The sequence below is a fragment of the Barbus barbus genome (genome assembly GCF_936440315.1).
Source record: "Barbus barbus genome assembly, chromosome: 9".
Taxonomy (NCBI): domain Eukaryota; kingdom Metazoa; phylum Chordata; class Actinopteri; order Cypriniformes; family Cyprinidae; genus Barbus; species Barbus barbus.
Genome location: NC_136737.1, coordinates 9,184,952 through 9,210,236, shown reverse-complemented (window position 1 = coordinate 9,210,236; position 25,285 = coordinate 9,184,952). Strand labels below are relative to the sequence as shown.

At 38.5% G+C, this 25,285-nt stretch overlaps 2 protein-coding genes across 2 annotated transcripts in view; both read right to left on the bottom strand.

The window, feature by feature from the left end:
• Positions 1–25,285, bottom strand: part of LOC306875003 (uncharacterized protein) — a 262,032-nt gene that overhangs the window by 41,673 nt on the left and 195,074 nt on the right. The gene's annotated exons all lie outside the window — the stretch shown is intronic.
• LOC306874718 (uncharacterized protein) lies at positions 13,228–16,635 on the bottom strand. The gene is made up of 2 exons (XM_079424932.1): positions 16,406–16,635; positions 13,228–14,204 (listed from the first exon to the last, which is right to left on the bottom strand). Exons 1-2 carry the CDS (start codon positions 16,527–16,529, stop codon positions 13,420–13,422), a joined length of 909 nt encoding a protein of 302 aa, XP_079281058.1. The 5' UTR covers positions 16,530–16,635; the 3' UTR covers positions 13,228–13,419.

Genomic DNA, 25,285 nt, shown 5'->3' with positions numbered 1-25,285 from the left:
TCATGTAACCTCGGTTCCCTGAGATATCCAGCATCCAGTAGCGCCGTGCTATAAGCAGAAGCAAAACTAAGCCTGCTCCGCGAGCTCAGCTCAGGCACACTCAGAGTGGGCCTTGTGAGTCCGAGCAAGTGTTTTAAGAGACCCGAGAGGGATCTGGGGTCTGCTTGTCATAAGCCTTACCTGCCCGAAGGGATAAAAGTAGCATTAAGCAGATAGCACCTGTGCCTGCAGGGCAGGGACGTCCAAACTGTAGAATCTGATAAAGGTAGACGGCGACGAGCAGCCGGCGACTGCACAAATCTTCTCAATAGAAATTCCATTGGACCAGGCCCAGGATGAGGCCATTCCTCTGGTGGAATGGGCCCTCACACCTATAGGGCATTGCATGCCCGCTGAGGCCTAAGCCAGAGCGATAGAATCTACTATCCAGTGCCATAGTCTTTACTTTGTGACCGGCAGCCATTTAGAGTGGCCTCTAAAGCACACAAAGAGCTGCTCTGTTTGTCTAAAAGACTTAGAATGCTCAAAGTACACTCGCAGTGCCTGGACTGGGAACATTAAGTTAGGTCCCTGTTCACCAGCCGCAACGGGAAGAGCTAGAAGGGAGATAACCTGCACTAAATGGAGTTGAGAGCACCTTCGGTACATAGCTGCAGCATGGCTGAAGAACGTCTTACAGTCATTGGGTCCAAACTCAAGACAGGAAGCACTGACAGACAGGGCTTGCAAGTCACCTACTCGCTTGATGGACGCTAGGGCCAAAAGCAGAGCGGTTTTGAGAGTCATGACCCTTAAGCCGGCTGTTATTTAATGAAATATGTGCTAATTTGCATAAATTTCAAGTACAAAAATCTAAACACTGGATGAAGTCAGTTTCAATTTTGTGTTTATTTTTTTTACATGGTCTCAACTGTTTTTACAGAGGGAATTTTGGGTCTCTCTTTTTGTCACTCCATAATTCAGAAAATGCTTTAAACAGCCAGAAAACATATTTTCACAATTTTGGGGGAACTAAAATGCTGTATATAATCAAGCAAATTATATATGAACAGATCCCTCTGTAAAACCTTCAGAATATAGACCAGGATAAAAGTGTAAAGTTTGGTGTAAGTGCTTCTGAAGTGGGAATTTATGGCTCAGTGCTGGGGAATTTTTTTTTTTTAGAAAACAGCCTATAAAATGTGTATTGTAATTGAAATCTATAGACAAATAAAGTGCTATAAAAGAAACACTTAAGTGTCTTTTCAATGTTTTTTTTTTCCACTAGTCTGAAAAAGCACTTTATGAAAATCCAAAAAGACCAAAATTGACATGAAAAACGTTTTTTTTTTGCCTGCAGTTTCTCCCCTTAAATATAAAGTGGATATATCCCACTGGCCCAACGACAGAATCCAATGGCGTGGGCATGTCTTGTCTGCTGCTTCTGAATCACTTGATTAGAAATTGGTTTTCCAATTTAAAATCTGACTTCACTGGCAATTTATTCTAAACCCAATGAATGTTTAAATTTATAGCACCTCAAAATTAGTGCGTTAATTTGGATATTTGATCTTTCAGGGGAACACTTTACTGTCAATTACCATTTCAGCAGGGAAACAATGCCACATGCCAGCCAATTTACGTGGATCTCACGGCCACAAATTGGCCAGTCTGCTCATAGTCAGAGGGTGCAGGGTTAGTTACTTTTTTAGGGAGTAGCCCATCACTTAGTGTTATATTAAAAAAAAAATATATATATATAGTTTAGAGACAGGTTCTCAAACTCTTAGAAAATCAGTTTTATAAAATGATACTTCAGTCTTTAAAAACATTTTAAGAAAGGGGATGAGTGAAAAGTATCCGTTACTTTTACTTTCATCAGGACTAGATTTAAAAAAAAAAAAAAAAATTATATTCCCCGAATCTAAAGTCTTTAGAGACACATTTAGACTCCCTAAATACTGAACGTTTCTCCACAACTATTCAAACCAATATTTACACAAATACTAATTTCTCGCATTAGTGTTAGCCTGTGTTATTGGTTTAACTTCTGATAGCTTTGTAATTCCGTTCAAGACTGGCCCACTACTTTTGCTGCCAAGCTCCTGGAGAAAGCGTCCATTCAACCATACACACATTTTGCTAAACAATGACCTTTATTTCATGAATGTAGAAGACCAAGTATGGTATGCAAAAAAGCCAAATTGGACTTTCCAATTGTTAAATTGGCATGGTTCGCTGCATGCATGGCCACAGGTGGTTGGGCAACACTTCGGTCCGGCAGGATATTGATCATCATGGGAAGGGTTATCAGCACACATTTGGTTTGAGACATAGACCAGGCATCACTGCATGGATAGAGAATTAGTCTGTTCACTTAGAGGCATTCAAACATAAAACACTCAAAGCATGAACCACAAGGTTTACTTTTAGAACAAGTATTCTTAATCTAGATTTTGAAAAGTCATGTCCTTGAAATGGTGCTATGGGTCAAATTCAGGTACTTTACCATTAAAAATGGTGTTTAAAAACAAAACAACAAAAAAAGTGTTGGGGACAAAAGCATCAATATAACAGCTATAAATGGAGGTGTACATTCACTGCAGCAGAACTTCTTATCGTTTGGACAGTCAATTTCATGGGAACACATCTCAGCACATGCTCCGATCATGTCATCTTCAACATTGATTCTAGGACACACTCCTGGCTTTACTGGTTCTTGTAGCAGATCAGACAATTTAAGATTCAATCAGAACAGTGTTAAAACAACCCAAAGAGCCAAATTCCACAAGAAGGCCCAGGATAACACAATACAAGTCTGTCCACAATACCCTAGAGTCTGAAGCAAGTCTAACCAACTGCAGCTTTGAACAGCTTGCAATATTAACACAAAACACCACATTGATAATCCCAACCTTTTTTGGGACAAGAAACACAAGATTAATGAGCAGAGACAACATGACAATCAGTAAAACTAGAAGGAAAATTAGAGACTTTCTTGGGTTTCCCCACAGAATAAGTCTTCAAGTTCACAGAGCGACACAGACTGTCCATTATGTAGATGCACCCAGCTGATGCTAAAAGGATTTATGAACCAATATCATTCCATTGCATAACTCCATATGTAATATTTGACCATCATGTTCTAATTACTCATTGTGCATGTCACTTAATAACTGCTGAATAGTCATTTAGTATGCGTGTGTTTAAAAAATCATTCAGATATTTCTAACAATACTTGGTCAAATGTATCATTCCTGTTATAGAAATTGGCACAAACATTTTATCAAGGAAAATATTGCGATAATTGTTATATCGCCCAGCCCTACTTGGGATGTGTCCAACAGCAGAGTTTAAAAACTCAGGACACCAACAAAATTATGCTTTTTGCCTTCAAGTTCTTAAAGCTCTTTTCAGCGTGCTCTGGCTTACATGCCAGCTGCTCCTCTAAAAGCCATGAGGAGATACGCAATCTAGTCTCGTTAAACTTTTCACTTTGGTTTCTTCTCTTTTCCGATGAAAGTTGCGTTCAGAGTTAAGTTTCGCCAAAACAACTACTAGAGTTCCAGCCAATCAACAACCTTGGGAAACCCATTTACCCTAAAACAGGCAACGCAAGTACCTCCAAATTCTAACTGAACTGGTGCATTTAATATAAAGCTTAAGGGCCTCATTGAGAGACTCAATGTGACGGTTAATCAAATTGATGGTTGTTGAGGCCCAAGAAGTTTCATATTACTATAAACTTAAGATTTCCCATTTTCACCATTAAACTAATTCGCACGCTTTCTGTAACGCGTGTTTGTTAGTTTAATTCATGTCTTACATTTATCCAATAAAGTCTTATTTACATTGAAAAGAGTATTGTGTTTTGTGCCTGCAAGTTAAGGTCTTAAACTGTCGATTTTGTTACGGTGCCAATATTGTCTTCACTATACTTTGGATTAAGATCAGTGGCAGAGTTGATGTTATACAGCTCGTTGAGGGAGTCGCTGGCCGACTCCGTGATCAGCTGTAAAAGTGATTCTGTACAAACCCCCTATTAATATAATATTTGGCTAAATTTACCTGGTTCCCTTACATACAAAACACATGACAGAAACTATGACTGAAATATGACTAGTGAGTTTAAAAAAAAAAAAAAAAAAAAAAACACACACACTACAACAAATACCTGCATTCATACACTGATGTCCACCACATCCACTGCGGCAGCATTTCTGATTTTTGGGACAGTCACTGTCATGGGAACACCTCTTAGCACACGGTCCTATATCAAAACGTTTTGGACACCCTCCTGGATTTTCGGTTATAGAAACATGACACAGAAACCAGATCACTGAATGCCTCGCTGCATTTATAACAAAAAAGCTAATATAATACACAAATATAACGATAAATACCTGCATCTGGATCCATACACTGACGTTCACCACATCCATTGCGGCAGCATTTCTGATTTTTGGGACACTCACGGTCATGGGAACACCTCTTAGCACACGGTCCTATATCAAGATGTTCTGGACACACTCCTGGATTTGCTGGTTCTACTGTCAAATTTACACTGTTATACAAGCTGTACACGCACTACTTTACATTGTAGCAAAGTGTCATTTCTTCAGTGTTGTCACATGAAAAGATATAATAAAATATTTATAAAAATGTGAGGGGTGTACTCACTTCTGTGAGATACTGCATGTATGTAGGTTATGTTTGTTTGCATTTATTCATTAAAAATTTTCCCCATGATAAAAATGATTTTCTAAGAGAAAAAACAAAAAACACACAATTCAACAAATACCTGCATCCATACACTGATGTCCACCACATCCACTGCGGCAGCATTTCTGATTTTTGGGACAGTCACTGTCATGGGAGCACCTCTTAGCACACGGTCCTATATCAAAACGTTTTGGACACCCTCCTGGATTTTCGGTTATAGAAACATGACACAGAAACCAGATCACTGAATGCCTCGCTGCATTTATAACAAAAAAGCTAATATAATACACAAATATAACGATAAATACCTGCATCTGGATCCATACACTGACGTTCACCACATCCTTTGCGGCAGCATTTCAGATTTTTGGGACACTCACGGTCATGGGAACACCTCTTAGCACACGGTCCTATATCAAGATGTTCTGGACACACTCCTGGATTTGCTGGTTCTGCGATCAAAAAACACGACACCACAACAACGTTTAGTCCATCTCCTTGAAAAATTTCTAGTTTAAAATCAACGTGTTGCTTGTGGTTTCTTTGTAATTCTCAAACTACCAATTTTTGAGAGAAAAGGTTTTTCTCCTCCAGCATTTCTTTTGGAAAACCTAATATTCACTATAAATTGCAGCTCATTGAAAGCAGGGAGTAAGACACAGCCCCACAATCATAGAAAGCATGCATGTCATCTAGAGCAATCTTTATTAGAAACATCCTTGACAGGACGGCACAACCATCAGCTTCGCCAGACACCAACCGGCCACTAACGAAGAGGCTTCATTAGGGGAGACCAGAGAGTGCTGAAATAGTTTCTCAGCTCTTGCAAGTCAGTGGTTTTGTGATGCATGTATCAAACTTAAGTATAATAGACACAAATGTATTTGTATCAAGCCCATGTAGTTTAGAAGTCTACCATTTATCCCTAAACTGTTTCAAAGTCAAGGCGTGACATTACAACACAGAACTACTGGTGGCATGGCATATACATATATAAATTTATGAAAAAAAAATTATGACCAGCACGTTCCATTAAGCATTTTAATACTTAAAAGGCTTACAAGTCATGATTAGCCCCCCAATGCTAGATTGCATGTAAAGTACCCTGCAGTCAAATGAACAGATCCATTTACCACAAAAACAAATAAGTAGGGTACATACATTTTATAAACAACATGAACATCACTATGTTTTCCTTGTATAATGAAGAAATATAAACAGACGACAACTTAATGACTTCTATCATTTATACTACACCAACACAAAGTTTAGCTTTCACTGCAGTCTGTACTGTGTGTTCATAAGTTCTGAGATGTGCCTAAAGTCATTTTTTTCTTTTAGATACAAGTTCTTATTTACATATGTCTTCGTGCTGTGTAATGAAGTTAAAAGACCTCACCTATGGCTGCTCCTTCAGCATCTGTTGTGCTCAAGCATACAGAGAGACACAATGAAACCACAATCAACGAGCAACACACTCGAGCTGCCATCCTCTAGACCTGCGACCTCACAAAACACAAGCGCTGATTTGGTGGATCAAGAGAGTTTTAAAGATCCAAGTAGATATTGCGCAACTCGAACCCCGATGAAATCCACCTGCATGAAGCTTTCTTAAAGGCCCTGATTAGGTTGTTCAGGTGTGTTTGATTAGGGATGCTGCGTTCACGCCATGCCGTAATGACGAGATAACGCGTGAAGATCTAGCTGTGTCCGATTGAGACACAGCAAAACACAGTCATTTGTCGTCATCTCCTAGATTGTAACTTGTAGAAAATTCAAGATGACAGTTTACCATTTTTGACTATTAAGAAAACCAACACTCATCACTGTTAACATAGTTTAAAAATGTATATAAAATAAAATAAAGTGAATACGTCCCTAAACTGCGACCATCATTCTACAGGAATTATTAGCAACATGGCACATTAACATCAAAACTGACATTGCACAAAATATGTATTCACATTTTGTCACTAGGAGGGCGCTCCAGGAGTGAGACCAGCGTCCAGTTTGAGACAAAAATGTGTGTGAATGCAATGTAGTAAATACTTTGTAATTTCAAATCATTTTCGTGGGAAGTCGTGGCCTAATGGTTAGAGAATTGGACTCATAATCGAAAGGTTGTGGGTTCGAGTCCCTGGCTGGCAGGGATTGTAGGTGGGGGGAGTGAATGTCCAGTGCTCTCTCCACCCTCAATACCATGACTGAGGTGCCCTTGAGCAAGGCACCCAAACCCCAACTGCTCCCTGGGCACTGCATTAATGGCTTGTGTGTGTGTGTGTGTGTGTGTGTGAGAGATACTTGACAATACGTCACGACTTTACTTTATTCAAGGGCTGAATAGATGTGTCTGAATAGACTTCAAAATGCACTTACTGGACACAAATTTAAACAAAATTGCACATGGGTAGATGCTACATTCAACAGAATCGCAAGATTGTTCTATTGTTCTCTTGACTTTAAACTGCTGTTTTGACTTCATGTTATTTGCTTGTAATGAGAGTGGAGGGGTGGCAGAACTGTTCATAAATAAAAATGATTACTATAGTAATTAAACCCTACCACTAACGACGTAACAGCTTTTCGGAGCTAATAATGATACGCGTTTGATTCTCAAACCTACATTTAGGCTATATTTATTCATTTGGCAGACGCTTTTATCCAAAAGACACTTATAGCCAGTTGAGGAAAACAACATTTTACCATAAGATGACATTAAACACGAGAAGAGCCAGCTATAAGGTTTCAGTCATCGTTCAAAATAGTAAAAACTAGGACAGAAAAGGGATAAAGGATAAGAGAACTAAAAAACTGCAAGCATAGAATTTTATGTAGGCTATGCATGTACAGTAACTCTCACAGAAGTGAGTACACCCCTCACATTTTTGTAAATCTTATATCTTTTCATGTAACAACACTGAAGAAATTACACTTAGGGGTGTACTCACTTTTGTGGCCAGCGGTTTAGACATTAATGGCTGTGTGTTGAGATATTTTGAGGGGACAGCAAATTTACACTGTTATACAAGCTGTACACTCACTAATTTACATTGTAGCAAAGTGTCATTTCTTCAGTGTTGTCACATGAAAAGGTATAATAAAATTACCCTTAAGCCGGCTGTTGAAGCGGCTCAAAGGGAGGGCCCTTAAGGGCCCCCAGGACTATGGACAAGTCCCAAATTGGCATAGTCTTAGGGCGAGGAGAATTCAACCGCCGAGCGCCTCTAAGGAACATAATGACCAAGTCAATTATGCCAATAGTCCGGCCAGCCTTGAGAGAATGATTCACCGTGATGGTTGCCACATAGACCTTGAGCGTGGAAGGGGTGCGCCCCTTATCCAGCAGCTCTTGCAGAAGGGTGAGCACGTTGGACATGTCACATGAAACTGGATCCTGGTTACGTGCTGAACACCAGTCACTGAAGACTGACCACTTCAGGACGTAGAGGCGTCATGTAGATGGAGCTCTAGCCTCTTCAATGTTATTAGTGACTCTCGCTGGGAGTTGACTAGACTCCCGTCAACAGGCCAGACATGAAGGCTCCACAGTTCCAGCTGGGGATGCCAAATCTTGCTCTGCGCTTGTGAGAGAAGATCTCTCTTCAGTGGTATTGACCAAGGTGCTGCAGACAGCAGCTGGTTCATCTCTGGGAACTGGACTTGGTTCCTCCAGAGGGGGGCCATGAGGAGGAGAGAGCATTTTGTTTCCCTGATTTGCCTGGTAACCCGGGGTAGCAGGGTGATCGGAAGGAAGGCATACAGACGGGTTGGGCCAATCATGGGCCAGAGCATCCCGCTGCTTTGAAAAATAAGTTGGGCAGTGACAGTTGTCTCCGGAGGCGAAGAGGTCAACCTCTGAATTGCCGAAAACTGACCAAATCATCTGAACCGTCTGAGGAAGTAGATTCCATTCCCCTGGAGCTACATTGTTCCTAGACAACATATCCGCTCCTTGGTTCAGTCTGCCCGGCACATGAACCGCTCGTAGTGAGAGGAGTTCTTTCTGTGCCCAAAGCAGGAGACGCCGAGTCATCCTGTGAAGGGGACATGACCTGAGGCCGCCTTGGTGGTTGATGTAGGCCACCACCGTTGTGTTGCCCAACCGGACTAGGACGAGATGCCCTTTTAAGGCTGGCAAGAAGATCTTTAGGGCCAGACAAACAGTCATCCTTTTGAGGCAGTTGATATGCAGGCGCCGCTTGTGGGTCGACCAGGAGCCGTATGGCAGTTTGGCCTCATACAGAGCACCCCAGCCTGAGCTGGAGGCATGATCACCTTCCTTCTGGAGGTCGTCCCCAACTGTACGCCTGATTGAAACAAGCGAGGAGTTGTCCAAGGGGCCACAGCTTTAAGACAGCGATGGGTTACCTTGACATAAGTGCAGACCAGGCACCAGGCACCAGGCGAGGGACGAAACACGGGCTTTTAGCCAATATTGAAGGGCTGCATGTGTAGCAGGCCCAGGGGAATAACTGAGGAGGTTGCAGACATGATTTCGAGGCAGTTGATATGCAAGCGTCGCTCGTGGGTCGACCAGAAGCCGTACGCCGGGTTGCCCTCATACAGAGCGCCCCAGCCTGAGCTGTAGGCAGCCATGAGGCCGAGCATCCTCTGAAATGCTTTGAGGGGACGCAAAGCCCCGAGCTTGAAAGACGCCGCCACTCACTGGATAGTCAGGGAGCGGTCCGGTGTTATCCAAGGTTGCATTTCAACCCCAAACGCTCTAGGTGGTTGAGCAACAACGACCTGTGAGCGATCAATTGCCGTTCTGAGTCGGCTAGCATTAGCCAATCGTCGAGGTAGTTCAGTATGCGGATTCCCATCTGTCTCTGAGGGGAAAGAGCCACGTCTATGCACTTCGTAAAAAAGTGCGTGGGCCAGAGACAGTCCAATGGAAGGATCGTATACTGATAGGATAAAGCGAATCTCAAAACGGTCTGTGACGGGGCACTATTCAGATATGAATGTAGGCGTCTTTTAGATCCACAGACAAAAACCAGTCCTCGGGCTGAATTTGCACGAGGATCTGTTTCAAAGTTAACATTCTGAAACGCCGTTGCATGATAGCCTGATTCAGACGTCTGAGATCGAGAATTGGTCTGAGCCTGCCGTCTTTCTTGGGAACAAGGAAGTATCGGTTGTAAAAGCCCGACTCACTGTTCACTAAGGGGACCGATTCCACGGCACCTTTGCAAGCTGTGTATGCACTCCGGACCGAAGAACATGCGTTGTCCGGTAGCGAAGTGTAAACAATACATCTGAAGTGAGGTGACCTGCGAGCGAGCTGGAGAGAGAAACCTCGTTCCATGGATTTTTTAGAATCCAGCTTGACACGCCCCTCCAAGCCAAAAGCCAGTTGGCAAGCAGTTACTTTCCTACTAATGGCAGTTCACGGCGCAGGGCGGGGAACTGGCATTCGCAGTGTGAGGAAAGGAGAATTGCTCTACCGGGTCCACTATCACAGTGGTAGTTTGCTTGGGTGCGCACTGAATGAGAAGGACGTGTCCAGCTTGAATAGAATTTCCATATGCTCAGTGTTGAACGGAGCGATGGAGAGCGAGTGTGAACTTACTTTAATGAAGTTCCGGCCTCAGCGAGAACTTATCCTTTCCTTTTCCTCTCAAAAGTTTGCTTCACTAAACTCAGTGCGAGCACAACGTCAGAGTGGGCATGGTCCAGATGCGTCTAATCTTTTGCAATGCGACTTCAGTCAGAACGACCATGTCGCATTTCATGCGATTTTTACATCATTGAAATGCGACAGACACTTTTGCACAATTCTGCGCTGGAGGAGGCGGGAAGATTAAAATCACAATGGCAGACAATACAGGTCCTTTTCAAAAAATTAGCATATTGTGATAAAGTTCATTATTTTCTGTAATGTACTGATAAACATTAGACTTTCATATATTTTAGATGCATTACAACACAACTGAAGTAGTTCAAGCCTTTTGTTTTAATATTGATGATTTTGGCATACAGCTCATGAAAACCCAAAATTCCTATCTCAAAAAATTAGCATATTTCATCCGACCAATAAAAGAAAAGTGTTATTAATACAAAAAAAAGTCAACCTTCAAATAATTATGTTCAGTTATGCACTCAATACTTGGTCGGGAATCCTTTTGCAGAAATGACTGCTTCAATGCGGCGTGGCATGGAGGCAATCAGCCTGTGGCACTGCTGAGGTGTTATGGAGGCCCAGGATGCTTCGATAGCGGCCTTAAGCTCATCCAGAGTGTTGGGTCTTGCGTCTCTCAACTTTCTCTTCACAATATCCCACAGATTCTCTATGGGGTTCAGGTCAGGAGAGTTGGCAGGCCAATTGAGCACAGTAATACCATGGTCAGTAAACCATTTACCAGTGGTTTTGGCACTGTGAGCAGGTGCCAGGTCGTGCTGAAAAATGAAATCTTCATCTCCATAAAGCTTTTCAGCAGATGGAAGCATGAAGTGCTCCAAAATCTCCTGATAGCTAGCTGCATTGACCCTGCCCTTAATAAAACACAGTGGACCAACACCAGCAGCTGACATGGCACCCCAGACCATCACTGACTGTGGGTACTTGACACTGGACTTCAGGCATTTTGGCATTTCCCTCTCCCCAGTCTTCCTCCAGACTCTGGCACCTTGATTTCCGAATGACATGCAAAATTTGCTTTCATCCGAAAAAAGTACTTTGGACCACTGAGCAATAGTCCAGTGCTGCTTCTCTGTAGGCTTGACCTGGGGAATGCGGCACCTGTAGCCCATTTCCTGCACACGCCTGTACACGGTGGCTCTGGATGTTTCTACTCCAGACTCAGTCCACTGCTTCCGCAGGTCCCCCAAGGTCTGGAATCGGTCCTTCTCCACAATCTTCCTCAGGGTCCGGTCACCTCTTCTCGTTGTGCTGCGTTTTCTGCCACACTTTTTCCTTCCCACAGACTTCCCACTGAGGTGCCTTGATACAGCACTCTGGGAACAGCCTATTCGTTCAGAAATTTCTTTCGGTGTCTTACCCTCTTGCTTGAGGGTGTCAATGATGGCCTTCTGGACAGCAGTCAGGTCGGCAGTCTTACCCATGATTGCGGTTTTGAGTAATGAACCAGGCTGGGAGTTTTTAAAAGCCTCAGGAATCTTTTGCAGGTGTTTAGAGTTAATTAGTTGATTCAGATGATTAGGTTAATAGCTCGTTTAGAGAACCTTTTCATGATATGCTAATTTTTTGAGATAGGAATTTTGGGTTTTCATGAGCTGTATGCCAAAATCATCAATATTAAAACAATAAAAGGCTTGAACTACTTCAGTTGTGTTGTAATGAATCTAAAATATATGAAAGTCTAATGTTTATCAGTACATTACAGAAAATAATGAACTTTATCACAATATGCTAATTTTTTTAAAAGGACCTGTATATAGACAATAATATCACTTCATTATTTAGGCTCCGATTGCACATTAACTTAAAAATTGCTAAACACACACTAACACAAGCAGCATCCATTTTTATTTCTACAAACACAGTGCGCTGCGTCTGACGTCACGTCTTCTTCCGCGCATGCGGGTCACTTCAGGGCCGTATACGGTTCACACATGAAACTGATGGCAGTCACATTTAGATGACAATGTGAACAACAGCGCAAAACGGATTTCAGCAAAAAATCCAATCTGAGCATTAAGACCTGCAGTGTGTCAGAGACTCCCTGACAACTGTATTGTAAGGTGCTTCAGAGGTATTGTAAAACAATAATAAAAAAACAAAAATAAAAAAAAAAACCTTGCATTGACATAAAAAAGGAAATTTACTTTTGGTACTTAAGTACTTTTAAAAGCAAGTAATTCTGTACTTTTACTTAAGTAAAAATCTGTCTTTACAACTTTTACTTGTAATGGAGTAATATTTGACCAACGGTATCTGTACTTTCACTCAAGTAATGAAGTTGTGTACTTTGTCCACCTGTGTATATTATCTTTTTAAAATATGTAAACATTTCCTTATATACTCTTGATTGCCTTTATCGGTTTTGCTAATATCACTTAGAATGATATATTTCCCCTCAGACGACCTAATTGTGGACATAGCTGTCTTCCTCTTTCATATGCAACACATTTTAGAATGCTTTACTGCTTCTGGGTGTCCACAGTTTCGTGTTTCTCAATTTTGTGCAAATGTAATTTTCTCAGTCTCTATTGCCATATCTATAACTCTCTCACCCCCAAATGTCCTGGACGTGGTTCCATTAAAATCAGTCAAAAAACACCTTATCATTAGAATCTTCTTCATTTTCAAGTCTCTTTTCTGAGTTTATTATCCCAGATAGCACAAGTACATGTGTCTTTTAAAGTCTGCTTTATCTGGAACATCTGATAAACATATTTAAGATGTCTTTTTACATTCATTCTGTTTTGCATGTTCAGTTACCACCAAACTTGGCCTTCAATGTATCATAAAGGATTCTGGGACCCTGGAAGTTCAATTCCCGTTTTTGAGGGACAGTTAATTATGTAGACAGACAATAATACTGCAGATGCAGACATCTCATTCATTCTCAGTCATGTTTGAGGTAAAAGAGAATTTATTAGGCATTAAAAGGTTGAAAAAATTAAATAATGATACAGATATAACAAAAAATCATGAAATAATTTTTACTACAAGCAGACTCAGTAGGCCAAAAAATGATCCTAGTTAATTTAATCGTGTCACAGTGTAAACACTAACACAGTTTGTTCACCAGTTTAAAGTTTTTCTCCAGTGTGAATTATCTGGTGCTGTTTCAGTTGATAATCTGTACTAAAGGTCTTCTCACACTTAAAGCACACATGACTCTTCACACCGCTGTGTCTTTTCTGGTGTAATTTTAAATCAGTCAGCCATAAAAAGCTCTTTCCACACAAAGTACACAGGTGAGGCTTCTCTTCTGAATGAATTTTCAGGTGCTTCTTCAAGTATGACGCCCTAGCAAATTTTTTACCACACTGATCACAGTTAAATCCTTTTTTTTCTGAATGAGAATGCAGATGTACTTTAAGACTGTATGATTGTGTAAAACTCCTCCCACATTGATCACATGTGTACGGTTTTTCTCCAGTGTGGATCCTCTCGTGTGCTTTTAGTTGTCCTGATTGACTAAATCTCTTTCCACAGTGTGAACACTTGTAAGGTTTTTCTCCAGTGTGAATTCTCTGGTGCAGTTTCAATACGGTAACGGTAGAATAAGACTTCCCACAATCAAAGCACACATGATCCTTCTCACCGCTGTGTATTTTCTGGTGTAATTTAAGAGCTTCTGCTTGTCTAAAACTCTTCCCACATTCATCACATGTGTACGGTTTCTCTCCAGTATGAATTGTCATGTGATCCGTAACACCTTGTTTGGATGAGAAACTCTTTTCACACTGAGGGCAGCTGAAATACTTTTTGCCTCTTGTTTGCAGGGAGCAAGATACATCTTCAGTTTTGACATGATGTTTCTCCTCCGCTTCATTCGGTCCTTTGCTCTCCTCCTTCTCTTCCATGAAATCTAAAATTAAAATGAATAGTCAAAGTTAATTTTCATTCCAAGTAAATCATAAAAAGATGATAGAAATGTGAATGGAAAGGACATTTGCTACAGTATGATTAACCGTGTTTCAGGCCAAAAGTGGGCATGCTAGTGCGTGCCAGGGTCAGTCACATTTCCACAGTAAATTCCAGGGCTATCTCTGGGCCAACAGCCAGAGTGTTTTGGCCTATCGAATACCAACTCAGGCTTGAGTTGTGGTTATGAACAAAGGTAGAGTTTCTCCGTCTGGAGAGGGTCAACGCTGCTGATCATTTCATATAGCTATCAGCTAACATTAAACATATAAAGTCACATAGCTGTAAATTTTCTTTCAGACAACGAGTGTTTGAAATAACTTCTATTTGCAATCAGATTGCAAGGCAGAATTATATTATTTATATGCCATGCACAAGATTATGCACACTAACCATTACCAAATCAAACAGCACATTTATTTGGTCACATATTTTATATGTCAATGTGTTCTTTATAACAGACAACCTGGGCCCGTATCCCTAAAGATTCTGAGAATCCTCTCAGAGAGCTCCTAACTTAACCTAAAAATTCCTTGCCAGGAGTTTTAGCTTAGAAGTGATTCCAGAACATTTTCAGTGAACTCTGAGCAAGGAATGGATGGAAAATCCTATCTTAGTGAGGAGGTGTGGTTGACCCCGTTGCTAGGTATGAGTCATCATTTCAAAAGCCGTGATTGGTTGATCCTACAAGTTTGATGAAAATGAACTTTTGGTGATAATGAGCAAAGGATGTACCCTCAAATCAATTAACATAATTATACACTCTAATCTTATGCAGACTGTAATTGTAAATAATATTTCACATTCAAGAAAATATCTGGAAAATGAATAGTAAGCTGTAGGGGTTATAGCCTAACATTAGAATCTAAAATATGTGAAAACTTAAGCTCATTACACCCTGTTCAAATAATGATTTGTGTCTTATTTGTTCATACTAATAGCCTAGCTGGCATATTTTGTACTTTCACTCCCATATGGACCCCACTGAAAACAAGATGGCCTATCTCAAGGGGCTGTCCTTAATGATAGTAATTGCAGCTCTAAGGAGATCCACCACAAACATGATTCCTGCACGATCCAATCTGTAGCGTCTCAATAATTCCCTGTCATCCAGTGTTTGCAGGACATCTCTCCTGCCTCCTCTGTTGGCCATTTTGTGCAGCTGCTTAGGGGAACTCCTAAGCCACTAAAAGTCCTCTTCCCTGCTCTTAGCAGATCGCGCCTTAGGAGCCCTTTTAAGCGCTAGGAATCTTGAGGAATAGCTTTTATATTAACTGGGATTTTCGTGTCACTTTTAGGGGAAATTCTAAGAAAACGTCATGACTCTGAGAATTTTCTTAGAATTTGGCCGCTAGGAGCCACTTTTTGCACAAAAATTCTTTAGGGATACGGGCCCAGATATCCATATTTAACTTCCACTGTCTCTCTGGCTAAAAGGATAACTCTATACTGGAACAGGAGAGCGCACGCTCATAGCTCCAGATTATAGAATTTGGTGGAAAAATTATAGAAGTCATCATTGTTTAATTAAATGTGACAGAAACAGAATTTATTAATATATTTCTTGAATGTGCATGCTTGTGGACTAAAGCCCATGTTGTTTAAACAGAAACCTACATGACTGAATAAGTATGTGTCCTCTTTTTTTGTGTGAAATAGTAGTAAATATCACTTTATTTCTGCATAATTAATATGATTTGGGTAAAGTTGGTTTTATCATTCCTGACATAATCAGTGTATCACTTTTAGCACGGTAAAACAATGGTAAAACACCAATGCTTATGTAAAAACTTACTTTTATCATGTCAGTTATCATGTTAAATTGCATTGAGAAAAAAAAAATATTTGTTTGAGGCCCCAGACGCAAAATTATTATATTTATATATATTATAAAATGATTATATTTTAGTTAAATAAAAATGTGTTTTAAAATGAGACACATTTTGTAAGCATTATCTAAAGTTAGCTACAGGACCACACCATCCCCCTAAACGTTTTACAATTCGACCACTGCTTATAAGCCAAACGGACAGGCTACTTTAGTTACTGTTTGACTACGACCACTAAATCTGAAGAATCGTTTTAAGTTTTATAACTCTAGTATTTCACAGCATCATTACTGAAGAGTCAGGAATAAACACCAACCTATTGGTTCTTCAGTATCTTCACGCTTCACTCTGAAGGGGTCTGGATCACTTTTGATCTCACTGTAATCTTCAATAAACTCTGTCTTTACAGATTTATGTTCTTCCTGGTCCTCTGAATGCATGTCTTGAAGATGTAAATACTGATTGCTTTAAAAGAACAGATTTGTAATGCTTAAAAACTTAGCAAATCTTTTGTTTTGAAACAGCGCTCCTCTTCTTTCTTCTTCTGGAGTTTCTGGCGGTCTGGGAAACTAATGTAAAGGTGGATTTGCGCCACCTACTGGTCGGGAGTGCGGAGCGCACAGTTTAATAAAGGAATAACGTAATCGGAGTGTCTACACTAAGTGCAAATAGCCCATCTTTTTGGCAAAGGCTATTTACACTAACTCCGCCCACTAACGTGTGATAAACACGTTGGTTCAAGTTCAACAAGTTAGTTCGGCATCAGTTTCAGTGGCGTCGATGGTAAGACGCACGCTTTTTGACGCGATCGACCCGAGTTCCAGCCCACCTTTTGCCAAACATTTTTTTCTCCCTTTTCAAATCTCATATCGCATCAGAAAGGCATTTATTTTCAATAAAAATGAAGGAAATAATCAAAAAGTTGAAAATAAAGTATCGGGTAGGTGTAGGGAGGGCTTTATTGTCCCAATAAGGTGGCATCCATTTAATAAATTTGAATTAAAATTATAATTTACACTCAGTACATTATTATTGCGTACTGTTTTAAAATGTACTACAATACTGAGGTGCAGATAATTGCCACTATTTGCAATAAGTAGTATAAATAGCAGAAAATCTTGCTATTTTAACATAGTGTAAATATAATCTATAGCTATTTGCACTTGGTGTAAATAGCATCTATCGCTATTTAATGATAGAAAGGGGGAGAAGACGACGACGTACTTCTATATTCTTTATGTTATCTTTTTTAAATATGTAAACATTTCCTCCGATAATCTTGATTGCCTTTCTCCGTTTAGCTAATATCACCTTGAATGATATAACTCCCCTCAGACGACCTAATTGTTGAGTAAAAAAGTCTTCCTCTTTATGCAATGCATTTTGGTGTCCACATTTGTCAATTTCCAGTTTATTTTCCCTATTTTCTGCAAACTGTAACTTTCTCAGTTTCAAGTGCCATATCTAATTCTCTCAGCCCCCAAAGTCATGGACTTGGTATAAATGTATTTTATTCCATCATCTCACATTGATTCCATTTTTAAATTCTATTATTATTATTAATCTCTTAATTTCAGCTTTACTTATTAATGCCTTGTTTTCATCTTGTGATTGTTTCAATGCGGTCTTTGGAGTCTTAGCCAAAAGGCACGCGAGTTTGGTAAAAAAAATGCAGAACACCATACAAATTAACCAACAACGTTTAAAGATTGTTACAGACTACACATTACTTCCTCAAATACGATACCATTAAATTCAGTCAAAAAAGTAACTTAAGAATCTCCTATTTCAAGTCTCTTTTCTGAGTTTATTATACCAAAGAGCACATGTAGCCTACATCTGATAAACAACTCCTTTTATATAAAGATGTCCATTTACATTCATTCAGTTTTGCAAGTTCAATCACTTAACGTTGCCTTCAGTGTATCAGTAGGTTTCAAAGGATTTTGGGATTCCGGAAGTTCAATTCCCTTTTTTAAGGGAGTTAATGCAGACAGACAATATTAATACACACCCAGAGATCTCATTCTCAATCATGTTTGGGGTAAAATAATTTAATAGGCATTAAAAGGTTTAAAACATGAAAAAAAAAAAACACCAAGAGCAATTATATAATCATTGCCCAGATATATATATCTTTAGTACAAGCAGACTCACTAGGCAAAAAAAAGATCCAGACTCATTCAATCTTGGCACAGTGAAAGTACTTACACAATGTCTAATAATTTTTAACAGCATGAATTCTCTGCAGTTTCAGTTCAGCATCTGTACTAAAGGTCTTCTCACACTTAAAGCACACATGACTCTTCACACCGCTGTGTCTCTTCTGGTGTAATTTTAAAATGCAATCGTGAAACTTTCCACACAAAGTGAGGCTTTGCTTTGGAATTAAGTTATGTTAAATGTTAAATGTATAATTTTTTAAAAATGTTTGTGGAAACCTGTATCTGAATTGTAAACTTTTTTATTTTATTTTTTACAATCCCTTTTTCACAATCCCTTACACATTCAAGTTAAATCAAGACTGAACACTGTATGAAGGAATCAAGCTCCAAATATAAATGAAGAGATAATGATAACTAAACGAGACACAGAACCTATAGTAATAAAGAGCACAGATAAGAACATACTAGAAACCAGAGCAACCAACAACAACAAAAAAGGAACTAAATAAAGGAAATGAGAAGACATACAGATTGATGAAATCAATCAACACTTTGTTGATTTAAAATGAATTAAAGTTATATCATTGTAGTTTTTAATGCTAACATTATATTAGATCATTGTGTAGTTAATATTTCTCACTACAAAACATTGGATTTTTGTTATTATAATGTTTTAAAAGTAATAATTCTAGGATCAATGCACTCCATTGTATATGCCTCCATATAAGGTATTTATAGCTCCCATGGAAAGTGCCTGCAATATATATATATATATATATATATATAAAATAATCTAAGTTTGTATAGCAATTGTAGCAAATGTCCTTTCCCTTCACATCTTTGTCTATAACTTTTTTCTTTCATTTTAGACCTGATGGAAGAGAATGAGGAGAGTGAAGAACTGAATGAAGTGAACATGTCAAAACTGAAGAAAAAGATGCCAGTGTCTATTGGCAATACTATACTGACAGGCAGCGATGCTCCAATGAAGACTACATCTACTTATGTGTGGGATAACCTGAAAAAGAAGAGTCTTGTTGACTTTCACTTGTGCTATGATAATTGATTTGAAATTCCAAGATGAAACACAATGTTAAAGTTGTTTTAATGCTTTTGAAGCTTTTAATGCTTGCTAAGTTTTCAGGCAGTGAAATTACATTCGAATTTGTGTCAATTTTAGTCATTTTCACGCACGAGTTCCAAATCAAATATAGCAGCACATGAAAAGAACTGAATGTTCATAAAGATTTTCAGTGTTTTTTGAAACAGTGAGACCTTTTCAGTTCTTTTCAGATAGTGAAAAAGCATTTGACTGTGTGTGAAGTTTCAAAAAATTTGGCAAAAATAATTAACCTTAATGGGACAAAGTCATACGGAACCCTAAAAAGAGGTCAAAGGTCAGATGTAGAAAACAAAATTTGGAAAAGGATTTTACTCCTAAATATATGTAAAATATAAGGTCAATCTGTTTTTCAAGCTGTGAATTCACAATTAGTTCTATAGAGGGTTAAATAAGATGACAGTTTACCATATTTGACTAAAAACAGCACTCATCACTGTTAAACATAGTTTTAAAATAAAAATAAATAAATAAATAAAAATAAAATAAAATAAAAGTGAATAGGTCCCTAAACTGGGAGCATCATTCTACAGGAATTATAAGCAAGATGGCACATTAGCATCAAAAATGACATTGCAGAAAATATGTATTCACGTTCCGTCACTAGGGGGCGCTCGAGGAGTGAGATTTTCAGACAAATTTGAGACAAAAAAATGTTTATTTGTGTGAATGCAGTGTAGTAAATATTTTGTCATTTCATATTATTTGAAATCATATTTGAAATCATAATATAATAATAAGATATACCAATTCAACAACAAAAAAAAAAAAAACTGCACAATATTGTTGTCCCCCCAGAAAAGTATCATTGATAATTCAACAAAAAAAAGAGTGCAAAATATTATGACTAAGTGATGAATTTAATAATAGTAGGGAATAAATACACAATCCAAACTTTAAAATCTCACTAAATGCACAATAACTATATTAATGATCAATTTGAGTCTGCTGAGATAATGTCAAACAACTATACAGGATGTGGTCGATGGAGCTCAAAGTGACAAAAAAAAAAAAAAAAAAAAATTGTTCAGGCAGTATGAAATGAGAAGTAGAAAAACCACTAATGTAAAATTAATGTGCAAACTTGTGTCAAGTCAGTTCTTCAGTGGAGGCTGAGGTTTGGAAATGAGGGAGAGGTTTTGTTAATGCTGTTGTTCCCTACATTGTCAGGGCCTGTAACTGCAGTAAACAGAAGATGCTGAAGATAAACCACAAGAACCAAGACAATCTGCAGTCATTTAGATCAGTGAACAGATTTCCTTTTAAGATGACTTACATTCAGAGAGTAGAGGATCTTTATCTTAAAGCATAGTTCTTCAACACCTGTACAAAAACAAGTGACTGTTTTTTCCAGGTGTCTGTTTAATGAAGGGCTTTCTGCTATCATCTCAAGGTATGACTTCCCCTAAGTGTTAAATAAAGGTGCTTTTTTTCACATGCAAGAAACATCTTGTTTCCACTGTATGCTTTTAACACAGCTCTGTTTCTGAGTCAAAGTGAAACCTGCTGCGGTCTGAGTTTAATTCAGACCAGTTTAGTGGCAGAATGACCCAAATGAATGTGGCTTCTGTTGGGTGGACAGACATCTTTCTCCTGTTTACTATTGCATGTACTATTGACTGATGGGTAAACGGGCAATGGCATTATTTTCCTTAAAAGTCAGATTTCCAATCACAATTTCCACTCCACTACACAAACCAACTCCGTTAACACTGACATTCTTGGAACAGCTCAAATGTATCAACATTTCGTAACATCAGTAGCATATAATGAACCAAACAAGTGCTTCAACATTCAGGAAAACAAATAACAGCTTCTGTTAAAGCTGATTTAAAAAAATTGCCATATTGAAGTAGCCTGTCATGTCTATGGAAACAAGTGATAAACAGAGGTTTTGTCTTGTGATGGTATTTAAAGCTAAGGAATAAAAACTGGGATGCGAAACTGAACCACAACATCAGTATTAGAGATGTTGCGTGTACATAGCCTCGGCTCACTTCACGGAGGCGCGCAGACTGAAAGAGCTTTTCTGATTGGCTCTAAAGTGCACGTTATCTAGACACATCTAAGATAATGAAACCATATTAAAGACGCGACATGTTTCGTGATATCGGTCATTGAAGCGATCTTTCTCAAGCTGTTGAAGAACATGATTAACGCGCTCGTTTTGTTCTGTTTTTGTTGTGTTCCTCTGATTGGTGAGTATTTGACTTCTGTGTACAGGCTTGCTCTTTGTAGCATTTAAAGCATTTAGATTATTTATCTAATCTAATCTTGTTACCAAGGAGTGTTTGGTGTCGAGACAGACGTGTCAGCGATGGAGGGAGATTCTTTCACTCTCTGTACGGGTCTTACAGAAATACAGAGAGATGATGAGATCGAGTGGAGGTTTGGATCCAGCAGAAGTCGTATAACCAGAATAGCGTCGGGAAACATTACTACATACAATGACGAGAAGTTTAGAGACAGACTGCAGATCGAAAGACAGACTGGAGATCTCACCATCACAAACATCACTAATGAACACAAAGGCGTTTATCAGCTGAGCATCATTATCAGGAATAAGAAATCAACCAAGCTATTCGCTGTCAATGTTTATGGTGAGATGAAGTTGTAGAGGTTGTTAATAATATAAAATCTTTCTAGTTTTGTTTATGTTTCCCATTTTTTGTGTTTCCCAGCTCCTGTGCCCATTCCTGTAATCTTCAGTGATACTTCACAATGTGCATTATTGGCTGAAAGATCATCGAGGATCTTCCTGTGTTCAGTGTTGAATGTGAGTGATGTGACTCTCTCCTGGTACAAAGGAAACAGTTTATTGTCCAGCATCAGTGTGTCTGATCTCAGCATCAGTCTCTCTCTACCTCTGGAGGTGGAATATCAGGATAAAAACACCTACAGCTGTGTGCTCAACAATCCCATCAGAAACCAGACTCAACATCTGGACATCAGCAAACACTGTCAAATACATTCAGGTAGTATAAATCCAGTTTTGTGCATTTTTGGGAAAGAGTTTTTATAATGCATTTTTTTTTTCAGTGCTTGATTTATTGTCTTTCCTCAGACTGTGACCTTTGTTTTGACTCTCCTGAAGCTGTGATCCGATTGGTTATCACTGGTTTGATTAGCATGGCTGCTTTGGCTGCTGTCATTCTTTTGGTTAATGACATCAGAAGATTGGGAAGAACACAGACAATGAAACGGTGATGTACTTGATATTGTATAGCAACAATAAATAGTTTGTTTCTTTCTCTTTCTGCCTCAACATTTTTAACATTCCTTTCATTGTTTGTTTCAGTGTTATAGTCTGATGCAAACCTGGTGGCATTTAGGTTAGGCCTACAGTTATAAAAAAGCATGTAAAAGAGCAAACAAGCCACTTGGTAAGACATGTAAAACACCCTGCCTAATCTTTCTTTATGCCTCTGGCAATTTCAGAAACTTCGAATCTATCCATAATGGTAGCACTCTAGAAAACATCCTGTCTTGCTGTTCGCTCTGATTTCATATAATACTTTTAGTTTTATCAGTTAATTTGGCTTAATTGTGTGTTTGTACAAAAATCAAACACTGCATGAACTGAACAAGTGAACTGAATTAGGATGCAAACAAAATTAGTTTTGGGGGAATAGTCAGTATTTAGTGACACTTGCACCTATAAGACCAATCACAAATCCCCATGCAAACAGCCTAAAGATTAAACATAAAAGAACCATTTACATTTATCTGACGCTTTTATCCAAAGCGACTTACAATTGCTATATATGTCAGAGGTCGCACGCCTCTGGAGCAATTAGGGGTTAAGTGTCTTGCTCAGGGACACATTGGTGTCTCACAGTGGATTCGAACCCGGGTCTCTCACACCAAAGGCATGTGTCTTATCCACTGCGCCATCACCACCCACCATTTAAATCAACATTGTGAAGACAGAAATGTATAATTTCAGATTACTCATGATATGTTTTCCTTACTTGTGTGAAGTATTTGAAGTGAATAATTATATGAAATAACACATCTTACAAGCCAATTAGGAAATGAAAGCTTTTTTTATTATGTTCATTCACATACAGTGCATATTCACTTAAAGGTTGAATGAATACTAGCTACATTTATTGATTTTGATGCATTTTAAACAGTGTATGTTCACTATAATGCAGAAATGATTAGATAGTGGAACAGCTGTATAGCTCATATTTATAATTTCAGATTCACAGAAAAATGGTCCAATTTCATTAACAAAACAAAATGCAAAACAGTAAGAAACCCCCCTAATAAAATATAATTATGCTACAGAAATGGGACAAAGTACAAATGGAAATGCAAGAAGAATTTGATTTAAAAAAAATGCAAAGTTCTCATACATGTAGTGCTGCACATTACACTGTGTGATTCAAAGATCTGTACACTGAGTCTTTCAAATACAGATTACATTGATCAGTGTGTAATGCAAACTTATACATCAGCCAAACATAGCTTATCTGTTTATAGCAAATACAGCTCTTGCACATTTATACAACTTGTTTATATGATTACTGTGGTAATGTACGGTTATGGATGGATTCATTCTGATCCTGAGGTTGATTCAATTGATCTTAACTGAAACCTAAAAATACATAGAATATAGTTTTAATCTTGCAGTATACACAGGTCATGGATGCATTCAAACACATAAAGAAAACAAATTATTTCAACAGTGAAAACACTCTTACCACATTGGAGTTCCTCCTTAGATAATTCCGTCTCCTGGAAGTAAACACAGATTTAAGTCTATTGTAAATCCTGAACTTCACTAAGACAGGAAAAAAGATATGTGAAAAATATCAAATATATAATTTGTTTTCTTTTAGCAGTATTGCTCTTTTTGGAGTCAGAGCTGTCTTGATAGCTAAACGTATTTTTTCATTAAACTTTTAAGCTTCCATTAAGGTTAGCTGTAAAACCTCATCCCTATCACAGGACATGTAATAGTAGTATACTAGACACCTTTGTTTAGTATATATACACTGTTTGCTCTAAAGTAAAGCATCAGAAGATCAGCTCTGTATTTAATATTTCTATATTACTGTGTGATGGTGCTTAATATCTGAAACTTCATACAAGCACATCATTGGCATAGAAACAATAAAAGATACAAAATGTCTCAAATAATGCTGAGATCAAACACAAGTCATATTGACAGCAGCTGTGTTAATTGTTCAAGCCCTTCATCTATATAATCATCTTAGTAATACGATTTCACTGATGTTCTTTCATGTTAAATAAACTGTGGGTAATACTTACTATTGCAGTGATGGTAAATCACAAAAGCAACTGCAACTAAGACTAAGGCTATACAAACACATATCAGTGCTGTATAACCTGGGTGAAGACCTGGATCTTCAGTGTGGCCCTTTGGTGTTACAGTAGCTAAAATGAGACAATTAGTGTGAGAGAAACTGTCATTTTGTTCAAATTATATAAAAAAAATATATATATTTTAGAAATTAACAATATTTTGTTGTCTATTTTTGTTTGTCATACATATCTACTCACCTTTGACAGTAACAATGATGGTCCTGTGTAAGGTGCACATTTTGTTGTTCATAATTAGCTGATAATCTCCAGAGTCTGTGCTTTCAGAGCCACTGATGTTGAGAGATCCTGTTTTTTCATTTAGCTGCAGTCTGCCTTTGAATCTCACATCAGCATTTTCACATACTATGAACAGATTAGTCCCTTTATTGATTTCAGCAATGAGATGGTCTTCAAACTTCCACAATATCAGATCATATCTTTGTATGTCAATAAGACCAGTGTGTAGAGTGACAGATTCCCCCTCCTTCACTGACACAGTCTTCGCGGCACCTGTCAGCAACAAACACATATGAGAACAAACAGGTAACTCAGATATTAAATTCATATCAAAGATGAT

What these genes read in the sequence shown, in the direction of transcription:
- LOC306874718 (XM_079424932.1), bottom strand. Translation starts at nt 16,529, where the DNA reads ATGCATTCAGAGGACCAGGAAGAACATAAATCTGTAAAGACAGAGTTT. An exon ending in AGATACTGAAGAACCAATAG is followed by an intron (nt 14,205 to 16,405) that starts GTTGGTGTTTAT and finishes TTTTAATTTTAG; the next exon opens with ATTTCATGGAAGAGAAGGAG.